The sequence below is a fragment of the Microtus oregoni genome, unplaced genomic scaffold (genome assembly GCF_018167655.1).
Source record: "Microtus oregoni isolate MIOR12 unplaced genomic scaffold, Mior012 000019F_ref0000042, whole genome shotgun sequence".
In the NCBI taxonomy this organism is placed as follows: domain Eukaryota; kingdom Metazoa; phylum Chordata; class Mammalia; order Rodentia; family Cricetidae; genus Microtus; species Microtus oregoni.
This window is the reverse complement of record NW_024543078.1, coordinates 12,544,624-12,567,933: the sequence shown is the minus strand read 5'-3', so window position 1 is coordinate 12,567,933 and position 23,310 is coordinate 12,544,624. Positions and strand designations below refer to the sequence as shown.

At 44.1% G+C, this 23,310-nt stretch overlaps 1 protein-coding gene across 2 annotated transcripts in view; it reads left to right on the top strand.

The window, feature by feature from the left end:
- Eml6 (EMAP like 6) overlaps nt 1-23,310 on the top strand; it is a 269,547-nt gene that overhangs the window by 97,969 nt on the left and 148,268 nt on the right. For both annotated transcript variants that reach the window (XM_041669902.1, XM_041669901.1), the window contains exons 3-5: nt 12,155-12,314; nt 19,166-19,264; nt 22,097-22,165. In XM_041669902.1, the coding sequence (XP_041525836.1) occupies nt 12,155-12,314; nt 19,166-19,264; nt 22,097-22,165 (328 nt within the window). The remainder of the gene's footprint in view (nt 1-12,154; nt 12,315-19,165; nt 19,265-22,096; nt 22,166-23,310) is intronic.

The window sequence follows — 23,310 nt, the reverse complement described above, 5'->3', positions numbered from 1 at the left end:
AGTTGACAGTGGAGATTAGTCCTCACAGTTTGGATACCTCTTAAATACGCTTAAAATGAGCAGCCTACTGTTGAGAGCTCCTCTCCAATGCAACTCAGAGAGAAGAGACTGCATTGGAATGAGGACCCAGGGAGCCCTGCACCTGCGACTCTGTCTGTGCACCTGTGGATGTGTCTGTTCTACCTGCGACTGTACCCGTGCACCTGACGCTGTGCCCGTGCACCTGCGACTGTGCCCATGCACCTGCGACTGTGCCCATGCACCTGCGACTGTGCCCATTCACCTGCGGCTGTGCCTGTGCACCTGCGACTGTGCCTGTGCACCTGAGGCTGTGCCCATTCACCTGCGACTGTGCCTGTGCACCTGTGGCTGTGCCCATTCACCTGCGGCTGTGCCCATGCACCTGTGGCTGTGCACGTGCACCCGTAGCTGTGCTCGTGCACCTGCAGCTGTGCTAAGCAGAGCTTGCTTCTTTCTGGTGTGTCGCCTTCTGTCTTTTCACGCTTTTGGCCATCCTGTCACTTCGTTTGTGAATTTCTGAATCTTTCTGTCCTCTCACTGGAATAGATAGAATCCATATTTTTCTCCTGTTCTTCTCCTTTATTGGGTCATGCAGAGCACACAGTTTTATCTAAAAGTCTCTTACTTTTCTTAACCACTATTAGCATCCTAGTTTATGTAGCAGTGACTTGAGAATCCCCTGGAATGCTTTGGTGGTCTTCTGATCAGTATAACTTCTTTGAAATTAACCAATATTGTGTATGTCTTAGTTCATTTCCTTTTATTGCAAAAAACAAGTCCATTGTGTGAATACATAATAATAAGATTATTTATTTGACTGTTGATGGGTATTCATTTGCAGTTTCTAGCTATTATAAATAATGCAAAATTATTTAGACAAGTATTTTTTAGTCAATTCCTTTTATTTCTTTTGTCTAAATACTTGGGAATGGAATTGATCTGACATAAGTGAGAGTATGTTTATAACAAACTGCCTCCAAAGTGACGTGTCATAGAAGTGATGTGTCATAGAAGTGATGTGTCATAGAAGTGATGTGTCATAGAAGTGATGTGTCATAGAAGTGACGTGTCATAGAAGTGATGTGTCATAGAAGTGATGTGTCATAGAAGTGATGTGTCATAGAAGTGACGTGTCATAGAAGTGATGTGTCATAGAAGTGATGTGTCACAGTGTCTCCCCTTAGTAATGTAGGCACATTCCACTTGTCTCTCAATCTCACAGTCTTTTTAATTTTATTTGTTCTTGACAATGTTCAAGTCACGTGACCTTATTTTAAACTGGATTGTTTTTGTACTATTGATTTGTAGATATTCTTTATATGTTCTGGGTACTCTTTACTGATTATTTCCTCCCAGTTTGTGAGCTCTGGTCTCCGTTTTATAATGCTGCGTGCCAATGAGCAGAAGCTTCTATTCTGAAGAGCAGCTTTTCATTTTCTTATTATGATTCATGCTTATCTCTTGTTAGAAGCCAGTATCTTTCAAAGGTTGCAAAATGTTTCTCTTAGCTTTTTTCTTTTTGTTTTAATATGAATACTGTACCTCTTACTGTTGTGTATGGGGAGAGCTGAGTTGAGAATTGAGGTTGCTGGGTTCTTTTATGAATATTTAATTTTTGAAACATGATTTATTTGTTAATTAGTACTAGCAAGTACACAAAGCATAAAATGCATATTAATAGGAATAGTATATAGTTAATATTTTTAATTAAATTTATTATTATTATTATTTGTGTGTATGTGTGCCATAGTGTACTTGTCGAGGTCAGAGGACAATCTGGGCAGTCAGCTTTCTCCTTCCACCCCATGGATCCTTGGATAAATTTCTGGTTGTCGGGTTTGGTGGCAGGTGCCTTTATCTGCAGAGCCCCCTGGTTGGCCCTAATGTGTATCCTATGTCACCTCTAGAGTGCTAGAACTGCAGGCATGCTCCACCACACTCAGAGCCTCCTCTCCTCCCTGAGGATGGGACCAGAGTCTTGTGCTTGCTTCATCGCACCATGTCTGATGTGTAAGTGCATTGTGTACTGTTTGGTTTCAGTGTTGTTGTTGAAAGCTGCCCTTGACTGCTGAGTTAACCCCCAGTTGTATTAGAAATATTTTGGCAATATAGCGCCAGCATGGATGTAGTTCTAAACTAAATTCTGTGTTTATCCTTAGACTAAGGTTATACTAATTCTGACTCCTTCTGTAAAGGCTTTTGGTCTAAGTTTTATGTTGATCAAAATTTTATTGTTAGTTGATAGCTTTATTGATTTCAGTAGTTGCAATATTTGTGTTCGCATGAGATTGCTAAGCCCCATCTTTCCCAGCCTTTTGGTTTGGGGCACTTTCTCCTTAGTATGGCATCCTTACATCCTGTATGTTTTTCTTTTTCTATATTTTTACCAGTTTAATTCTGAGAAGATGGTGTTGTTATTAGATTTGTGAGGCCAGTTCACTGTAGCTTCCCATGTACTCACTTCCCTGGCTTAGAACGTCTAGTCCTGGGGGTGACAGGTAGGTAGCAAGTGTGTCTGCTGCATACAGCCAGTTGATAGAGCTGCAGGTAGGTGACGAGTGTGTCTTCTGCATGCAGCCAGTTGATAGAGCCACAGGTAGGTGACGAGTGTGTCTGCTGCGTGTGGCCGGTTGATAGAGCCGCAGGTAGGTGACAAGTGTGTCTGCTGCATGCAGCCGGTTGATAGAGCCGCAAGTAGGTGACAAGTGTGTCTGCTGCATGCAGCCGGTTGATAGAGCCGCAGGTAGGTGACAAGTGTGTCTGCTGCGTGTGGCCGGTTGATAGAGCCACAGGTAGGTGACGAGTGTGTCTGCTGCGTGTGACCGGTTGATAGAGCCGCAGGTAGGTGACAAGTGTGTCTACTGCATGCAGCCAGTTGATAGAGCTGCAGGTAGGTAGCAAGTGTGTCTGCTGCGTGTGGCCGGTTGATAGAGCCGCAGGTAGGTGACGAGTGTGTCTACTGCGTGTGGCCGGTTGATAGAGCCGCAGGTAGGTGACGAGTGTGTCTACTGCGTGTGGCCGGTTGATAGAGCTGCAGGTAGGTAGCAAGTGTGTCTACTGCGTGTGGCCGGTTGATAGAGCCGCAGGTAGGTGACAAGTGTGTCTGCTGCGTGTGGCCGGTTGATAGAGCCGCAGGTAGGTGACGAGTGTGTCTGCTGCGTGTGACCGGTTGATAGAGCCGCAGGTAGGTGACAAGTGTGTCTACTGCATGCAGCCAGTTGATAGAGCTGCAGGTAGGTAGCAAGTGTGTCTGCTGCGTGTGGCCGGTTGATAGAGCCGCAGGTAGGTGATGAGTGTGTCTACTGCGTGTGGCCGGTTGATAGAGCCGCAGGTAGGTGACGAGTGTGTCTACTGCGTGTGGCCGGTTGATAGAGCTGCAGGTAGGTAGCAAGTGTGTCTACTGCGTGTGGCCGGTTGATAGAGCCGCAGGTAGGTAGCAAGTGTGTCTGCTGCGTGTGGCCGGTTGATAGAGCCCCGCTGTTGTGTTGCTTTAGGCACTGCTTTTTGCAATGCTCTAGGACTTGGCATTCCTTCTTTGAAGTGGATACTGCTATTCCCATGTTATAGAAAGGAAACTGAGGCACAGAGTGGAGTAATTTACAGGTCATGACTCAGCAAGGGACTGCTTACAGTGTTTTTGTTTCAATCTTTTATAACTCAGGTTATATAAAAAACTGATAAAAAATTGAGGGTAAGAGTCTCTAAAGCCTGGCATATTCAAAGATTGAAACTCTTTATTTAAAAAATAAGCAATCCAAACAACAGAGACCTTGAAGCAGAGCCTATGAAATCTGCAGGAGCAGAATATTTGCTGAAGTTGCTTTTGCTCAAGAGCTATGCTGCTTGTATGGAAAACGGAGGGGACTTTGACTTTATACCCCACGTTCGAGCCTTATCTTTGCCGTTAGTTTGGCTGCAAATCAGATTTCCATGCACCTTCATGTTCAGGAGATCGTCTTGAAGAAAAGGCTAGGGATGTGCATGGAAAAGTCATTACCTAAGTGTGTAGGAATGGCTACTGTGGGACAGGCAGCACTCCGAGAGAGAAAGCCTGCTCAACCCTCCATTCCACAGACGCTCTACTGATGGATGTGTCTATGGCACACACGTTGTAAGTAATAAGATATCTAACAGTCTATTATACATCCGGTATAGCAAATCAGTCCTCAGAGAGGGCTCTCATTGGTTGCTGCTGGACTTGTGTCCTTGCGGTCAACCTGTGGTTGCCATTGAACCATGATTTATCAAAATTAGATACGGGATCAATACTTTATTCAGAAAAGTCTTGGACTGGACTTGTAGTTTAGTGGCCATAAGCTTGCTTAGCATGTGCAAGGTCCTGGGTTCTATCCTGGTTACACACACACACACACACAGACACACACACACACGCACTCCCGCACACACGCACACACACACACACACACACACACGCACTCCCGCACACATGCACATACACACTCATAGTGTTGACAGATGTAGTTCTAATATGAATGTTAGTTTGTAATCCATTTACTGTTGATGAAACGAGATGTATTTGGGAGCTTTAGTCATTTGCTAATGATGTAAGCTATCTTCTTGATCAACTACAGCAGTGCTTCAAAGGTCCCCATTGTTTTAATTTCTTAAGCACAGACAATTACCAAAGCAATCCACGAAGGCATGATTTCCAGTGCTTGTTTATTTCTGTCATGCGCACCTGCCTGCCATTTCTGGCTGTAAGCCGCCAGTGTGATAGTGAAGTAGATCTGGGAAGAGATGCACAGCCCACAACCTTCCGTGCTATCTCTGCCATGCAGTCAGGACAGAAGACACTTGTGAGGTTTTAGCAGAGTACCTTTGTTTCAATATGGTTTATTTAATCATGTTAATAGGGATTTCTAACAGTTGCTGCTTAATATCTGTCTCTCAAAGTTGTTAAAACTTAACTGTCAATTCTTGCCAGTCCAGTGGTTCTCAACCTTCCTAACGCCGTGACCCTTTAATACAGTTCCTCATGTTGTGGTGACCCCCAAACCGTCAAATTACTTTCTCTGCAACTTCATAACTGTAATTTTGTTACTGTTATGAATTGTAATGTAAATATCTGTGTTTTCTAATGGTCTTGGGCGACTGCTGTGGAAGAGTTGTTCGACCCTCCATAGAGTTGTGGCTCACAGTTTAAGAACCTCTGTGCTAGCCTGTCGAATCTGGCTTCAGCTAAGCCCCTGAAATCTCCGATCCGGGGCCATTGCCCCTTATTATCAATGATGGTGTTCCTAAAACATAGCTTCATGCTATTATGGATATGAATACAGGTATGGCAATGCTCAGAGTGTGTAATATTTATTTTTAATCCCATTCTCATGGGATGGAGCACTTATCCTCCATGTAGTGCAGGTCAAGGAATGGGATGGGTTCTCATAGTCACTCTCATTGCCCATCCAGGCCTCCCTGGAAGGTGAGCCCTTCTCCATGGTGGAAGAGGTCACTATCCTGCGATGGCAGTGTACCCTGTGCCAGACACACATCTGGGGCTGAAATCAGAGCACACTTTTCCTGGGCAAAGCTTCGCTCATTTGGGTCATGGTGTTGAATCAAGCTGCCTTTGTGTTTTCCGTCTTGTAGACACTCCTCCACTGGGCCTGGGTAGCTCGCCACTGAACCTCTGCAGTGTTCCAGCCCAGTGACCTTGATCTGCCTGCCTGCTCGCTGGGAAGCCTTGCTTAGGCTTAGGTTCAGGAGTGGGAGGGAGACAGCTGCCATGCTTTCCTGGTGAGACCATTAGGAAAGAAACCAGCATCGGGGCGTCGCTGAGAAAAGTGCCAGGCAGCCTCCGTCACAGTGAAATGAGGTTTCAAAAGTACGTCAGACTCAGGAACACTTTTTAATTTGCTGCCTTCAGAACAAGTACTCAAACTATTTATTTTTAAATGATTGTCACTCTTTTACACCGGAGGATCCAGGATGGTTAGCGCTAATTACGAGGCTCTGTCCAACCTCATAAACAAGGCTTCTCTTTCTGTGACCCTGTTAATTCTCATTTCTCTCCTCAACATATTTGGAAATTGTTATGAGGCTACCTGGCATCACGAAGATAGACTTCTGCCCTCTTGGTCTGCTACAGAAACAAATCAATTTCTCCTCCTGGATAGGTTTGTGGAAGTCTGCTCTGCAGTGCTTTCTGTTGCTATGGTAACAGAAGATGGGCTTTCCCAGGGGAACTCAGTTTATATACACACAGAGAAAATCGGTCTCTTAAAGCTTGATTCTTTTTTTTTTTTTTTGTGCAAGAAACAATAAACCAAGCAGGGAATGAAAAACAGAATGACACCAGATTGTTTTGTGTGGGTGTGGAATGGCACTTTCATGTGATAAACACTTCTGATAACAGAGTCAATTTAAAATGTTCTAATATTATGGCATGGCCACTGATATGTTTTGCAAGATTAGCGAAGAGGTCCAAGTTTTCTTAGGACAGCGAAGAGGTTTTATGGACCCTGAGCTGTCAGAGAAACTTGAAATGCAGGAGAGAGCAGGGCGCTTCTCATCCCAGGGCAAATCCAGCCATGCCGTGGCAAGTGAGAAGACAAGCCCTGGCTTGAAACACTTCCTGCTGGGATCCTTTCCTCATGGGAAGATACCGAACATGGCCTTACCACGTGAAGCCTTATCTCACATGAGGAAGCTCAGGCGGCAATGCCGTCCATCCTGGTCAATCATTACACTAGACACGGAGAGCTGTGTCTAATCTGCTGGTTGGGTTTTAGACCTGACAGTGTAGTGGCTAGTTAGGCCTGGAGTGCCTGAGTCATTACGATGTATAAAGGGCCGGATTTGATAGCTGGCGTGCGTCTGTATTCAGATTGATGACTACCTTAATTGTCATCAGAGAACCTTCATCTAGCAACTGATGGAAGCAGATGCAGAGATCTGCAGCTAAGCACTGAGCTCTCAGAGTCCAGTCGTAGAGAGGGAGGAAAAATAATATGAGCAAAGGGGTCAAGACTATGATTGGGAAACTCACAGAGAGACAGCTGACAGGAGCTAGTGGAAGCTCACCCACTCCGGACTGACAGCCACCTGCCTGCATAGGACCAAACTAGGTCCTCTGAATGTGGGTGACGGTTGTGTGACTTGATCAGTTTGTGGGGCCACTGGCAGTGGAGACAGGATTTATCCCTAGTACATGAATTGGCTCTTTGGAGCCCATTCCCTATGGAAGGATACCTTGCTCAGCTTAGATACAGTGGTGAGGGCCTTGGTCCTGCCTCAAGTGAGCTGACAAACTTTGTTGACTCACCATAAGAGACCTCACCCTCCCATGGCTGAGTGGGGGAAGATGGGGAAGCGGGAGTAGGGGAGGGAGCGGAACTGGAATTGTTATGTAAAATAAAAAGATTGTTTTAAAAATCGAAAGAAAGAAAGAAAATCCAGTCATAGAAATATACCTATTGTTTAAATTGCTTCTGAACTGAGGTTAAGATACTCTGGGATTAGGAAGGAAGATCCTGTTGAAAATGATTCTTTTAAAATTATTTTATTATTTATTTTAAAATATATTTTTATATTTAGAAAGGTATATTTTAAAATATGTTTTAATTAAGTTATATTACATTCCTTTCCTACATCTAATCTCTCTTGTTTCTCCTCCCAAGTTCTGCATCCAAATTCCTCTCAAATTGGTGGATATTTTTCAATTTCTATTATTTTATACAGATAGACACAGTCAGACACACATACACATATATAAATACAGCCTGCTGAATCCATTTTTGTAATTTATGAGTTGATTTTTGTATTGGATAAGCAAAGAGGGAGTTCATCCTTGGGAAAGGCTAACTCTCCCTCATCAGTCATTAGTGACCTGCTTCGTTAGGGGGTCTGACCCCATGAACTTTCCCACCTTCTGCCTTAGTGTATCTATTGATACTGCTACTGTTCAGGTCTTGTTTAGGCAGCCGTTTCTAGGAGACCCAGTCTCGCGGCAGACTTCCCGGGCCTCCGGTTCTCCTAAGCTTTCTGCCCCTCTTCTGAGATGTTCCCCGAGCCTTGGGTGCAAGAGTTGAGCTGTAGGTGGACCCATTGAGTCTGGGTTCCTCACAGCCATTAAGAGGGTTATGATTGGGGTTCTTGAATTCATAAATTGAGAGGTGTGGGGAAAGGGGGACTAGACGTCCGTGGTAGCCTAAATCTAGACAGCATGCCAAGGTCACACATTATGACCGTCCAGTTGCTGAAATTCATGAAGTTTTTTTTTTTAACGTTATGAAAAGTTCAAAGTGCTATCGAATGAATATGGACAAATTTAAGATAAATGTAAGTACCACTTGCCTGTGCCCTGAGGGATGCATGGAGGTTGTCAATTTCTTGCCCAGGTGAAAGAAGTAAAGCTTCAGGGAAGCCAGTGAGGAAGTTCCCAGTAATGAAGTAAATGTTGTTTGTCCCAATTGCGCAGTTGCCCCTAGTTTTCCTTTTGGTGCTGTGGGATTCGATCTAGGCTGTCTCTTAGCGTGCTTGGCAAATGTTCCGCTACAGAGATGCGTCTTCTCGCTATTCTCTTACTTTGTTTGTTCTTAGTGCTGGGGATTGAACTAGCTAGGCAACCACGCTACCACTGAGCTACAACCCCAGCCCCTGCTCTAAGTCTACAAGAGCATGTTGCATGCAAGCTGGAGAAGGAAGACAGAGACTCGGGGCTTAGAAAAGGAGAAATAGCTAACTTTGTTGTACTCAAGCGGTAAAGAAGAAACCTGAAAAAATGAGTGTCATGGGCTGGGAAGAGTGAGTTTCGAGAAAAGCATAGAAGAATATTGATAAGAAAAGCAATCCCAATGAGAACTTTGACATCAATATAGAAGATGTGTGGTTATAACAGGATCACTGAGGACAGTAAGCCCTGGGCTGAAGGCACCACACATTCAAATGGGGGAGTGTGGGAGCAACTGCACAGTGTAGACTAATAAATTCTCATGAGGCATTTCTAGTCCTCCTTTTTGTTTTGTTTGTGATGGTACCACACCAGCTGAGGAAGCAAAAGGGGAAAGACTTATTTTGACTTGCAATTTCAAAGATTTCAGTCCAAGCTTTCTAGGCCCCATCAGTCTGGGCTTGTGGTGAGGGAGGTCATCAGGGCAAAGGGTGTTGTGGAGTACAGGCATACATTTTGTGGTGACCGGGAAGGAGAGGGGAAAGATCAGAGAGGGGACATGCAGCAGTAACCTCCTTCCTCCAGTCGCCCCACGCCCTGGTTCCTGGAACCGCTATCCATTGATGCTCTCCAACTCTGAACTCATCGATGGTTTGATCCATTGATTAAGTCAAAGCCCTCACAGCATACTTCCCAAAGCCTGATGTACTGGGGACCATTCCTTCAACACCAGCCTCTGGGGACAGTCATAACTAAGCCATGATGGCCTCTAGAATCCCAAGAATCTGCCAGCTGCCTCAGTCATTTAAAATGGAGGTCATGGCCACAGCAAGTGAATCAGGTCTCTCGGGGCGTCTCTGGCCATCCAGGGGCAAACTGCCCTTCCTCTTCCCTTTCCAGTCTCTAAGTAGAACATCTTGACTCTGGAGAGGGCAGAGACATTGTGGCAGGAGGATTGTTGGCATCGTCAATCAGCCTCTCCAGCAAGCATTTCTAGAATGCTTCCTCTGCCAGTTGATAGCCCAGAAACTATGGAGAAGAATGAAGAAAACCTCCCCTCATTCACCATCTGGCCAAACTATTTTCTTTACAACCGGTGGGTTTCCACTATGGCACTAACCTGGGGAGTCTCACTAAAATTTAGAAGAGTTAAAACCATGTCTGTCCTCATAAAAGCCTCTCATCTCCCCGCTTCCGCTCCATCACTGTGGAAGGTTCTGCTGTCACCTAACGTCCTGGTCTCCTCACAACCTTTTCTGAGCTGCCCTGCCTGCTGGACTCACATCATTCCCTACCCTTGTCAGTCAGCTTTGAAGACTGTCTTTTCACAACAAATGCCCACTTACACCTGACCTTTTAAAGCCAGGTAGTCCCCCAGAGTCTTGGGTGGATGGGGACTCATTCTTCCATCTTTCTGTTACTGTGTAGACTGGCTGTCACTCCCCTTCAGGGGCTCCTTGAAACACAGCACTGATTTCTTTCCTTCCTCCAGTCCTCCCGTCCTCCCTTCTTCCCGTTCTTTCTATTTGTGTGTCTGTTGCTCTGTACTTGACATATCAAAGCCCTGAAGTTTTAGTGGATGAATTACTGACCTGTGCTATAGTGTCACGGAGGGGAGTTGCGCAGCCTGCTGCCATGCCTGTCATTCATGGGACAAACACGGAACTGTGCACTCTTTTGGCAGTTTTCTAGGGTGTGTGTCTCCATGCTTGGGTCTTCTGTGGGGTGAAGGCCTGCTCATCAAGCTGTGTGCTAGTGGAGCTTCTACAAAATGGAAGCCGCAGGGTGGTCTCGAAGCCACTGGGGCAAACAGCCTGGATGGAGGAGCTAAGGTGGCCCTGCCTCCTTCTTCACTTCCGCTTCCCAACAGTGATAATGAGCTTTTTTGCTCCCACTGTAATGCAGGGCCGACTGATCAAAGACTGTAACTAATAAACCCGAGGCAGAGTATATCATTTCTTTTTATAATTGGATGATCTTTTATGGCAACAGAAAGCAAATGAACACATGCACACACGGTTAAATATCAGTGACAGATGCATTCTAACAAAACTGTGATTGGAAGGTTCCCCTTTAGACTGTTCAAAATCCTCTTTCAGCTGACTTGGAGAGCTGAAGTGTTCTATAACCTTAGAAGGTTTTCAGCACACGAACACTTGCGTTAGGAGATTCTCTTCCACACCTGTCGTCTTTTTGTTACTTCATTATAAAGATTCTTGAGGATATCTATTTTAAAATAACATTATTTACATTTATATCTGTCATATTTGTAGCCGTATTTATCATTCATTCATTCATTCATTCATTCACGTATATGTGTGGGTCCACACGTGCCTTGGCGCATGTGTGGAGGTCAGAGGACTGCTGGTGGATTACTTTTCTCCTCTCACTGTGGGTGGCTTCTAAGACTGACGGCAGGTTTCTGGCACTGGAGGGAGCACTTTTACCCTCAAAGCCTTCTTGCCAGTCCCTGAAGATATGTTTTAAAGGAAGTACTTGTTACACGTCAAACTCACTTTAAGTCAGATTTACTTATTTTGTGTATTGAGAATCTTTGTGTACCCGCCCGTCAGGGCTTGTGTGGAGAGCCCTGTGGAGGAATGCCTTCCTCAAGCCCTCCTCCACACAAGCCCCTGGGACCTGCCTGACTCCACCTGTTGGTGCTGGCTCAACAGGGGCGAATTTTCAAGACTGGTAAAGTGCAATGATTGGTTTTGTCATTTTTTAGATTCCCAACACCTGTCTTTGGGAAGGTACGCATCTTTACACATTGTGTTGAGCACACTGACTTTTCCATCTCAACTCTCTTGACTTCTTCTCTTGGCTGCTGTAGATTCCTTGAAGTGGGACTTGGTATTTGATGAAATTTTATTTTACTGGCACTACAGAGGGAAAGTGTTTCACAAACCACAGGCTTAACAATCTGCAGTTCCCTTGATGTCCCCAAGGCTTATGTAACAGAGAAGATCTCATTTCAAATGCATACTCCATGACAACAGACGCTAACAGTATTGACCTTGTGGCCTTTCTGTGCTCTGGAGTCCTAATGAGCGCTGTCTTGTGGATCTGCAAGCCTGCCAATTAACGGAAAAGCGAACTTTTTCTTAGCAGCAGCATTTTTAAATTAAAGTCAAAATCTAGGTTGAATAATTAATAATATTTTGAAAACCAGTAAGTAAATACTACTTAACCCAATGATAGGGCTATATGAAATATGTTGTTAGAGATTTATGAGCTTGATTGATGTTGATTTTCAAGGTAACTAAGTAGGTAAAATTGAATGAAATTACCATCATGTTTTACTACTCTTATCCTTGCCAAAACTGAGCATTTTAATTTATAATAATCAGGCAGCTGATTCTTTTGGGAATCGACAGACTCTTCCTTCTGAAATCATCTGGTTTAATGATTTTGGATAAGAAACAAACTGGGGTTAAAGACAATCAGTATATATGAACTTTTGTTCAGTTAGAAAATATGAAAAGAGGCCTTTTTCTTTTTCAGCCTTGCCTTACACCCAGATAAAACTCTGATTGCAACTGGCCAAGTTGGGAAGGAGCCATATATATGCATATGGGATTCCTATAGTGTCCAGACGGTGTCCATTCTGAAAGATGTCCATACACACGGCGTTGCGTGCCTGGCTTTTGACTCCGATGGACAGGTGCGTATCTTTCTTAATTTATGTTTTCCTTAATGAGTCCTTAAATTGACCTGAAATTATAATACTAATGGCTACCACTCTTGCAGCTTCCCCTTGGAAGCATCCCAGAATTCCTCATTGGCTGGTCAGCTCCAAGCTAGTGGTGATGGTACAGCCCTCTCAGCAGGCTCCAGTCTTGGTTTCCTTTTCCCGCTCCACTCTCTGATTAGTAAGCTCCATGAAGGAACTCATAAGGCTAGGTCCACGAGGGGTCAGCAGCCCGGTTTTGTCCATCATTAGCATCCTGTCTGGGCTGAGGGGGCTGCACCAAGCCCTTTGCACAGAGCACAAACCCTGCAAGAACATTGTGCCTTTGCTTTAAGGCCTCCGCATCACACCTCCTGATGACCATTCAGAAGATTCGTTTTGGTTCTGCCTTGAGGTCACTTCTTATTCCCCCTTTTTCCCCTCGGCTCCCTTCTAGCTGAAGCAGTCAGCAGTTCCTCTGTGTTTATGCTTTTCTTTAAAATAACTCCAACACGACTCCCACCCCTCCTCCATTTTTCAGGCCCAGCCCTTTAAATCCTAAGTCAGAGCCATGTATAATGTAATTTCAACACTGTCTTAAGTAGTATTTTCATAATTCTTATTCCTTTACTATTTTGTCTGTATGTATGTATGTGTATCACATCCTTGTCTGGAGTTCAGGAGAGGTCATCAGATCCCCTGGAACTAGAGTTACAGATGGTTGTGAACCACTTCAATGGGTGCTGGGACACAGACCAGGTCCTCTGCAAGAGCAACGCATGCTCTAAGTCCTGAGCATGTTTCCAGCCTTCTCTCTACAATTTCTCAGTAATTCATCTCAGCAGCTGGAAATGTCAAACAAAGTTTAAGGTAGCATCGCATGAAGTCCAAATAGTGTAGGTGGGCATCCCCTGTTAGCCAGCTTTCCTAGCCTTGTTCTCCAGGGTAGTCAGGATAGACAGGGTGGCAAGATTCGTCAGGCAAATACTGTGCCTTTGTGTGCCCTGTGTCAGGCTCCACTCTTCGTCTGAAGTCTGCTGCGTGCTTGTTTGCCCCTTTGGAGACTTGTTCTTTGAAGACATCACAAGGATGTGAGACCAGTACCCATAAGCTATGGCTCCTTCCTTGGGTGTACAACACTTGACGGGAAAAGGTTACTATACCTTTCAAAGCAGATGGAAACACAAAGGGCCTACTCCTGGCTCCAGCTGCATTCCCCCTTTTTACTGAAATGGCAGCTTTCCTCTCTGGCCTTGGCCTTGTCCCTACATGGTGTCCCTTCTGCCATCTCTTTCAGCCTTTGTGTTTCATTTAACTTATTCAGTCAGTGTTTGGCTAAATCAGTGGTAGTTTAGTAAGTTAGTGTCATGCAAACGGGAGTGAAATCACTGGTAGACATACAGCCAAACTAAGAGTGGAAGAAATTCCCTAGGTGGAGATGAGTTCACTGATTGGAATTTTTTTTATTTATTTTATTGGAATCAACATTGTGGTATCTTCCCCTCTTGTGAGAGAGCACTGGTCTGCTCGTTTTTAGAACTGATCAGAATGGCTAAATTAAATGAGCTGGAATGCATACGCTATGTAATCATAGAGGTAGGCTGTGGGACTCACGCACATTCTCTCACATCATCTCCATTTGAGCAAAGATCGAGACCAAATTTTGTTTTGAAATATCACAAAAATGCTATGCACTAGAGGGAAACCCAGCTTTACTTGTGAGTTCTTTGTCCATTTTATTCCCCCTGTTTCATTTCATTCATCTGTTTCCTTCTGGAGTCCTGGCTACTTCCACAGGTGGGGAGCTGGGTAGACTGTGTGAATGGCCATGATGGATTTCACGGCCCCAGGGCAGAGTTCACTGAAATCCAATAATACTGAGAAAATGACAAATTCCTCATTGCCTCATCATTGACAAAGGCAATAGAAATTCTCTTTTAGGTAGCCGTGGGGCTTGTTACTATAAACGAACACAATAGATTTCTTTTAACTTTTTTTAACTCAGGAAAAATGCGTGTCTCTACTAGTGTTCGTTAACTGATTTTTTTCCATTAAAAATAAACTGAATAAAATTTACCCATTCTAATTTGCTTAGTATTTTTAGTTTGTTAAGTTATGTTTTATCATTTCTTTTTAAATTAACTTACTTTCATATCACGTGCATTGGTGTTTTGCCTGCATGTACGTCTGTGTGAGGGTGTCAGACCCCTTGGAACTGGCGTTCCAGACAGTAGCAGCTGGGAATTGAACCTGGATTGTCTGGAAGAGCATCTAGTGCTTTTAACCACCGAGCCATCTCTCCGGCCCTGCCTTATAATTTCTATTGCTACAACTCTCAATGAAAAATTATAGCAAAGATCTTTATTAAGGAAGCATTCTAAGACCCCCAATTATTCTTTTTATGTAAAACATTCCTAATGGAAACCACTTTTAGTGACGACACCTGAACGAGCCCTGTTATAGCAACACTTGTCCATGTAGGCACGTGAGGCCCTCTGTCCTTCCATATACCAGGTATGAGTATAGGCTTAGGCATACTCATTCTTTCCAAAGTGGTGAATGTCACCAGTTTGGCAGGATCTAGAGCCAGCCAGGAGATGAGTCTTGGGGCATGCCAGTGAGGGGTTATCTGGACCAGGCTGGCCGAAATGGGAAGACCTGCTCTAGCTCTGGGCAGCACCTTCCATAGACTGTGGTCTTGGACCGAATACAAAGGAGAGGTGAGCCAGTCCCTCTCTGCCCAAGGACAGTCTCCCTGGCACAGCAAGCAAGAACAAGCCTTCCTGCTCGAAGCTGTTTGTGTTGAGTGGTTCGTCAAGGTAGAGAGACGAGTCACTAAGACGGAACACTGGTCCTGAGGAGTGAGGTGATTGCTGTAATGAACCTGACCACGTGGTTGTGGGGTCTTTGAAACTGGTTTTAGGGAGGAATATGGAAGAAGAGTTTGGAACGTGGTACTAGAGAAGCCACTGAGTATTGTTAGCGGAGCCTACAATGTCCTTGTGGTTGGAGCTTGGAACACAGGCTGCTAAGAGAAGCATTGACAGTGAAGCCTCGGCTCATGGGGCTTTACACAGGAACAAGCGTTCTTTTTGTTTGTTTGTTTGTTTTTAATTTTGTTTTTAGGTCAAAACAGAGTTTCTCTGTGTAGCCCTGGCTGTCCTGGAACCCGTTTTGTAGACCAGGCTGGCCTCAACTCAGAGATCTGCCTGCCTCTGCCTCCTGAGTGCTGGGATAAAGGTGTCTGACACCATCGCCAGAACAAGAATTCCATTGGGACCCGGATTCTAGGCCGTTTGTATGATGCTCTCGTAATGGATCTGGATACACCCACCTGTGACCTGCAGGAAGCCGAATCCTGGAGTCATGAGCATCTGTCTGATGGAGCAGAGTTCAGGGCAGCAGAGCATCGGGCTGTGGTATGATTATTGCTCTCCACCCTTTTCCAGATCAGTGGAAAAGAGGAATGGATGGAATAGAGAATAAAAAACGTGCATCTTGATGAGAAAAAGACCTTAAACAAGTTTAAAGTTGCTGCCAAGATGTGTGCTGAAAAGGAGGCTGAAACTGTAAGCTTTGGGGCAATGAGAATGTGCCCCCACTAACCCTGAGGACAAGACTCCACCCATGAAAGGCTCCAACTGTGCAAAAGCAAATTCACTTGAAACAGTAGAGCCTGCACCTTTAAGGCATCTGAGGGCTTTCCTGTTCTTAGAAGCAGGTGCTGGGAGAGAGTTGTTCAAGAGTCAGAAGAGAGAGGCCGCTACAACTGTGGTCCAAAGAAGCCAACACCCATTTCCGGTCGGCACAGAATTTAGCAGTGTCGTGTGCAGAGTACTGTTTTGTCAAGCATGAAAAGTGGAAGTTTGAGCTAGTCATTAAGTCTTTGAGAGAAACACTGAGTTCAGGATCACGCCATGCATTTCCACAAGGAGGTCCAGAAAAGGCCACTGTATGAAGCTGAGGCATCAGTTGCCATGGAAACCGCAGGCTATTGGCGCTATCACAATCATGAGACATCTACTGAAGACAACTTCAGGCCCACAAGAGTGAATACATGTCCTCAGGCAATGGAGCTGGAGGGTAGAGCTGCCCATGACTTTTAGAACTCAATTCCAGCACAAGCCCCGGATGACAGGCATGGAGCTTCCGCATCTGCTCTTTTCCCTGCTGGGTGTTAGTCTCCTGTGGCTCACTCTTCCCTTGCTGTGCTCTATGGAGTGGGAGTGTTCACACAGTGCCTTTGCATGTGAGAAGCAAGAAAACATTGTACAGGAGTTCCCTGTTGAAAGATCACTGGACTCTGTGAAAGCCAGCCTTTGCACCTTCCAGCACTGTGGGCACTGTGAAAGACTGTGGCGGGGACTTTGGATGTGGAGCTGAATCCATTGTGTATAGAAGGCCATGAGCCTCCGGGGAGAAGAAGATTATGGCTTAAAAGTGGTTGGTTTGAATGTCAGTTGATGAGGGGTAGGATAGCAATGGTTAATGTTGTCAACTAGATGTGATCTTGAGCCTCTGGGTGTGCCTGGGAGAAACTGGATCAGGTTAACTGAGCTGGAACAACTCTCCTGACAGTGGGTAGCTGGGGCCCTGGACTAAATAGAGAGCCGAGAATGAGCATTTAGGCTTCCTGCTTCCTGACTTTGGATGCACTGTGACCTTCTGCTACCTTCCTGCCACTACCTTCCCCTCCATGATGGACCTTGTCCCAGGCGACTGTGAGCAGAAACAAACCCTCCCTTCCTGAAGTTGCTTGAATCAGCGGCAAGACAAGTAATGAATGCACTGTGGACGGGCGAGCTTCTATGTTACCATATCCTTATCATTTGACTTCTGATATTTCACTTGTACTTTTATACTCATCTTACAAGTGAGAAAACTAAGATTTATGGGAGCTAATTAATTTTTCCAAAGTATTTTATTATCATACCCATACATTAACACATCTCTAACATCTCATCAGAGAAGCTTCTATTCGCAGTAGATAGTGACAAACAGAGATCCATAACCAGGCAAGGCACAGAAAATAAGAGACTGAAGACTTCTCAGTCCTAAGCGGAACACGTTAAATACACCCCAGGCTTAAGCATCACTGTGGAAGAGGGGACAGAGGGATCGGATGGGTCAGACATGGTGTCTTCTGGACACAGCAGGGCAGCTACAGCATGAACTCACAGTGGTTGTGACAGCAGTCACCGGACCTGTGCAGGCCTCAGCCAGGCAGAAAGCCTAATGCGGGGAGGGGAACTGAACATGAGAGTCTACCACTTTCTCTATGGTTGGCGGCTGTTAGCCACTGGAAAGAAGGAATCAGGTTTGTTTTAAGAGTGTAGCCCCTGGTAAGTCAACCATGCTCCAGTGGGTGACCACATATCCAAGAATATTTGAGTAGCACAAATTAGACTTGATTGGTGGGGGGAAAAAAAATCAAAGAACACAAATTTGGGTGGATGGGGAAGGTAGATAGAATCAAAATACATGTAAAAAATTCTCAAAGAACTAATAAAAATTATTTTAAGTTTCCAAGGTCTTCTATCTGGTTAATTATGAAAGAAAAGAAGCCAAGTTTACTAACTCTGAGTCAAGATCTCTAACCTATGGTTCTGTGTCCTCCAGGAACCCCTTGTCTGGGTGTCACAAATGCCTTCATGTGATTCTTTTCATTTTGCTTATAATTAAAGGTTGAGTTTGACTTTGAGGACAAGAAGCTGATGTGAAGTCAAAGGATTTACAGGCATGAAGTAGCATATATCATGTTTCTTTTATTAAGGTTATATGTTCTTTAATCACTTGAAATGTTAGTGAATTTTTTAAAAGTTAAGAACAAAATCAGGCTCATTTACTGAATTTTTCTATACGTATGTCTTAGTTAGGGTTTCTATTGCTGTGAAAAGACACCATGACTACAGCAGCTCTTATAAAGGAAAACATCAATTGGGGCTGGCTTACAGTTCAGAGGTTTAGTCCATTATTGTCATGGCAGACAGACATGGTGCTGGAAAAGGAGCTGAGAGCCCTACATCTTGATCCACAGGCAACAGGAAGTGAACTAAACTAAGCCTAGCTTGAGCATAGGAGACCTCAAAGCCCCCCACAGTGACACACATCCTCCACACCTACTTCAACAAGACCACCTTCCTAATAGTGCCCCTCCCTATGAGCTTAGGGGGCCAATTACACTCAGACTACTACAGTGTCTTTGTCCGACTCTTCATCTTGTACCATGTGATAAAATTTGAGTATACAAGTATTTGACTCATCTGTATAATATCAGCTTTCAGAAGGCTAAGGCGGGAGGACCATCATGAATTTGAGGCCAGCCTGGTCTGCAGAGTGAGCTCTAAGTCAGCCTGAGCTAGAGTGAGATCCTGCGTCAATTTGTTTTAAAGACGGGATTTCACACTGTGGTCTACAACTCACTAAATATCCCAGGCTGGCTGTTGAATTGTACATCTCCTGCCTCAGCCTACTGGGGGCAGAGCTGACAGGTGTGAGCCATCATTCCAGTCCTCTACAGTGAAAGTTTCAATATTACTAATTCCTGCCTTCGAGCTGTGTTCCTACGACTTCAGCTGGCTTGTCAGCAACTTCACAGACTGCACGTTTGGGATGCAGCAGCGAAAACCAAATGAGTGTGACCTTACAGGACTAAAACGTCTGTGTGATCCGGCTACAGTGACGACTTCGGCTTGGGATTAGCATGGGTTGTGGTTCAATGCCTAGTCGGTCGTGGATTATCAGTAACTATTTGTTGAAAGTGGGTGTGAATAACAGGAAAGCTTCCCACTCTTTCAAGTATTAAATTTTTCTTTCTTCATTTTTTTTTTTTTGTTTTTATCAAGCGGTTAGCCTCCGTGGGATTGGATGCAAAAAACACAGTCTGCATTTGGGACTGGAGAAAGGGGAAACTTCTGGCCTCAGCCACTGGCCATTCTGACCGGGTAAGAGCTTTGTGGTATCCAACAGTGAAGATTCAGAACTATAAAGTCATTGTCATTTTATGTCTTTGAAAGTAAACCTGCCACATATAGATTTTTCTCCTACATTTTCAGCATCTAAGCATGATTTGCCTGTGATCAGTGGCTAACCGTTGTTACTGCTTTTCATAAGCAAAGCAGGTTTTCAGTGCTGGTATTTGGCTTCTTAGAAACTCAAAGTAGAAAAGAATTTGAAATTATAGTAGCTTAGATGTATTCATTGACTCATGGAAATGGTTGTTAGAAAACGTTCATAAAAATATTATTATAAGGATTTGTAAAATAATAAAAATTAAAATAGTTTTTCCTGCTGTTCTTCTGAAGAGGCAAACTGGTCCATGTCTCTCTGTCTCTCTCTGTCCCTTTCTCTTTTTCTCTTTCTTCCTTCTCCTTCCCCCTTCTCTCAATAAACTCCTCACTTTCAAAAAAAAAAGGGTTTGTATTTTATTTGTGATTTCTTAATGTTGAGTGTTAGCGAGATCAGAAATGGCAGTTCCGTGTAGGCGCAGATGGCAAGGTAAGGGATGAGGAGGTATAACCAGTAACTGATCAGACACGAATTTCCCTGTGGTCTTACACAACTGAAAGACCGGATTTCTTTATTGCCTCTTTTTGTTGTTGTTGTTGTTTCTTAACCTTCTTTCTGTATTTCTCTATAATTGTCCGTATATAATGAGGCTCTAATTAAGCATCAGAGTCATTATCTTGCTTAGTATGACTTCTGAAAAAAATGTTTCTAGTGGTACATTTGTAAGCTAAAGGAACCCCAAGGTAGTTGCAAACTCCCTTCCAGCGTCAAGTCTTCCAAAGACCCAGGAGTGACTTGGTAGAACTCACATCAAGTGTTAGAAAAGGACTTATTGGTTCCTAACTGTAACTGCATATGTAACCTAGTGCCATTAGGGCTCTCGCTCATGGATTTGCAATTTATTGAAGCTGGCTTTCTATGCGTGTGTTAGTTGTTTTTTTCTGTTGCTGTGACAATACACCTAAGAAAATAAAAGGAAGGATTTCTTTTGCCTCACAGCTTGAGTGACGTCTGTCCAGGCTTGCTCAGGGCAGCCTCCTGGGCCCTGTAGCGAGTTGGATTAGACCAGTGATCATAAAGGCGGATTTGAGGTGCAGTAAACAAAACTGTGATGCCACATTTGGCTCTGTTGAGAGGGCAGTATTTCAGCCAAGTATTCTGCGATTAACGACTTCCGTTTCTGGTCTAACCTGAATTAATATGTTGTACGTCAGGCTTGTTGACCTGATACCTTGGGGGGAAATAGAAGATTAAAGTTGAAAATATTCTTTATCGGTGGTATTTGTTTAGAAATAATACCTCCCTGGCTTATGTGTAAAGTGTTTTGTCAGGTTGTGGGTTTCTATTAGACTAAATTCAGCTGCCTCTATACCTTGAGTCTCTGAATATAGAATGAGTTACGCTTTGGAGGGTAAACAAACCAAAAGCTTAATTTTCTAGCATCCTTTTGTAACCAATAGCCAATCACAGGCAGAGATCCATTCCTAAACAAGACACATGTCAAGCTCCAGCACTAAGCAGCATTTAAACCTCAGATCCTTGCTGGCCTGTACATCCTGTCTATGTGCACAGCAGAGATTCGCTGCTCCTGAGGGCTGCCCGCTTGGCGAAATCATTCCCTGCTCAGTTAAATGCTGTTCATTTCATTTGTCCAGCTTTCTCTTCCAGCACGACCGACTGTCGCATGGCGTGCTCATCTGACCTTAGTGACTGCCCCTTTGCTCTGCCGTATCTGATAGTTAGGAGCAGATTAATAAAAGCATAATGTTTCTATTAATTATTTGGGAATATTGTACAATGCACTCGCTTCCTGTTCCTTTCTATTGACACCTTATAGACTGTGACCCATAGGCCACCTGCATCCGAACATCCTGAAATCTGTGTTTAAATGCCAGTAACTGCACTCCTATGCCCACAGCGTGTATGGGCCTTGAATGTGCATATCTTCAATAGTCATGATAGGTAGTAGCTTTCAAGATTGGCAGGCAGGCCGGGAGGTGGTGGCGCACGTCTTTAATCCCAGCACTCTGGAGGCAGAGGCAGGCGGTTCTCTGTGAGTTCGAGGCCAGCCTGGTCTACAAGAGCTAGTTCCAGGACAGGAACCAAAAGCTACAGAGAAACCCTGTCTTGAAAAATAAAAAAATAAATAAAAATAAATAAATAAATAAATAAAGATTGGCAGGTGGTATTTTCTGTCTTCTAAATGGAACTAGAACTCCATGCAAACTGTCTCATAAAGAATGAAAAATAGGCTAGCTGGTATGTTTTCCATTTTTGGAGAACTGAAAATAGAAGAGTTCTTAGAAGCACATTGAATGGTTTAAGGGGCTGGGATAATCGAGTGCCGGGAAAACGACTCCTTTCTCACCTTCTGTTATGACTGGGCACTTGCCCATGCTGGATCATAGCTAGCTATCAAACGCTTTCTTAAGTGAGATGTACTGTTTGTAATTCTTCTCATCTTTATGGAAAAGCTATCTCCAAAGTGTTTTGTCAGCATTGTGAAGAGTTACAGAAAATTTGATTTAAAAGATTCCCCTAATTGTCAAAAGTTCTTTTCACAAATGGAAAAATCTAATCTGTGACACAGTTGCACTCAGTGACTAAGGTTGACAGCTCGTCTGTGTGGGCTGAAGATGGGTAGCCATGAGGACAGAGCGTCAGCTCTGCTTCTCAGAGCCAGGACCTCCGTCTGCATCCTGTACAGGCACATTAACACGGGTTAGAGTCTTGGTGATTGCACTGAAGAATGTTCTATTTCTCGACAGATTTTTGATATTTCCTGGGATCCATATCAGCCGAATAGAATGGTCACCTGCGGAGTAAAACATATAAAGGTACAGTGGCCTTTTTATTTGTGTCTTTAAGTTGGGTATCTTGCATGAAAAAAATTTTAGGTGTTGATTAAGGTAATTTTTTGTTTGTATTTCATGTGCATTGGTGTTTTGCCTGTTTATATATCTGTGTGAGGATGTTAGATCCCCTGGAAGAGACAGTTGTGAGTTGCCATGTATGTGCTGGGAATTGAACCTGAGAATGCTGGAAGAGCAGGCAGTGTTCTTGGCTGGTGAGCCGTCTCTCCAGCCCCTTCTCTCTCTCTCTCTCTCTCTCTCTCTCTCTCTATATATATATATATATATATATATATATATATATATATCCTGTCTCCCTTTTAAGGCAGTGTTTTTCTGTGTAGCCCTGGCTGTCCTGGAACTCACTCTGTAGACCAGGCTGGCCTTGAACTCAGAGATCCACCTGCCTCTGCCTCCTGAGTACTAGGACTAAAGGCGTGCACTACCATATCCAACAATACAGATGTTTAAAAACATGAAATCTCAGACGCATTCTGCAACTTCAGGTTAGTAGTGAGCCAGGCTTCCTGTTTAGCCGCCTGCTGGGTGCTTCGCTTGCCTGCCACCATTTTGTGATTCCGAAGCACACTACTGTCCAGATGGACAAATAAGACAACGAAAATAGCTAATCACTAATAACTAGGATTAAATGAGCTAATTAAAAAGCTATTAAAAACTAATAATGAGGAATAATAGGCACTATTTAATAAGGCATATTAGAAGCTATAATTAAAATGCTGTACTTTAAAAAAAATTAAAGCAGTGAAATAAACAATTGTAAGGCAGTTTTGAATATAGTAGTGTCTCTAACCACTGGGTACTAAAAATAGTCGACTGAGGAGTTTCATATTACCTCATACTATACACAGAGTAGATTCCAACCAAACTGAAGTGTGAAATATTTAAGACGACTGTCCAGTAACTAGAGGAGCGTAGTGTTTCCTGGACGTTGTCAAAGAAATGACTGCTTTCAAGTCAGGAAGGCACAGACAGACCAGAGAATGGCTGGAGCAAGCGTAGTTTGGCCAGGAGGAGTGTCTGAGAGGTCATGTGGGAATGCTGATGGACTGGGGCAGCTGCTGTCTCCTCTCCACACAGACACAAACACCATCTAGTTCCGATTTTATAGA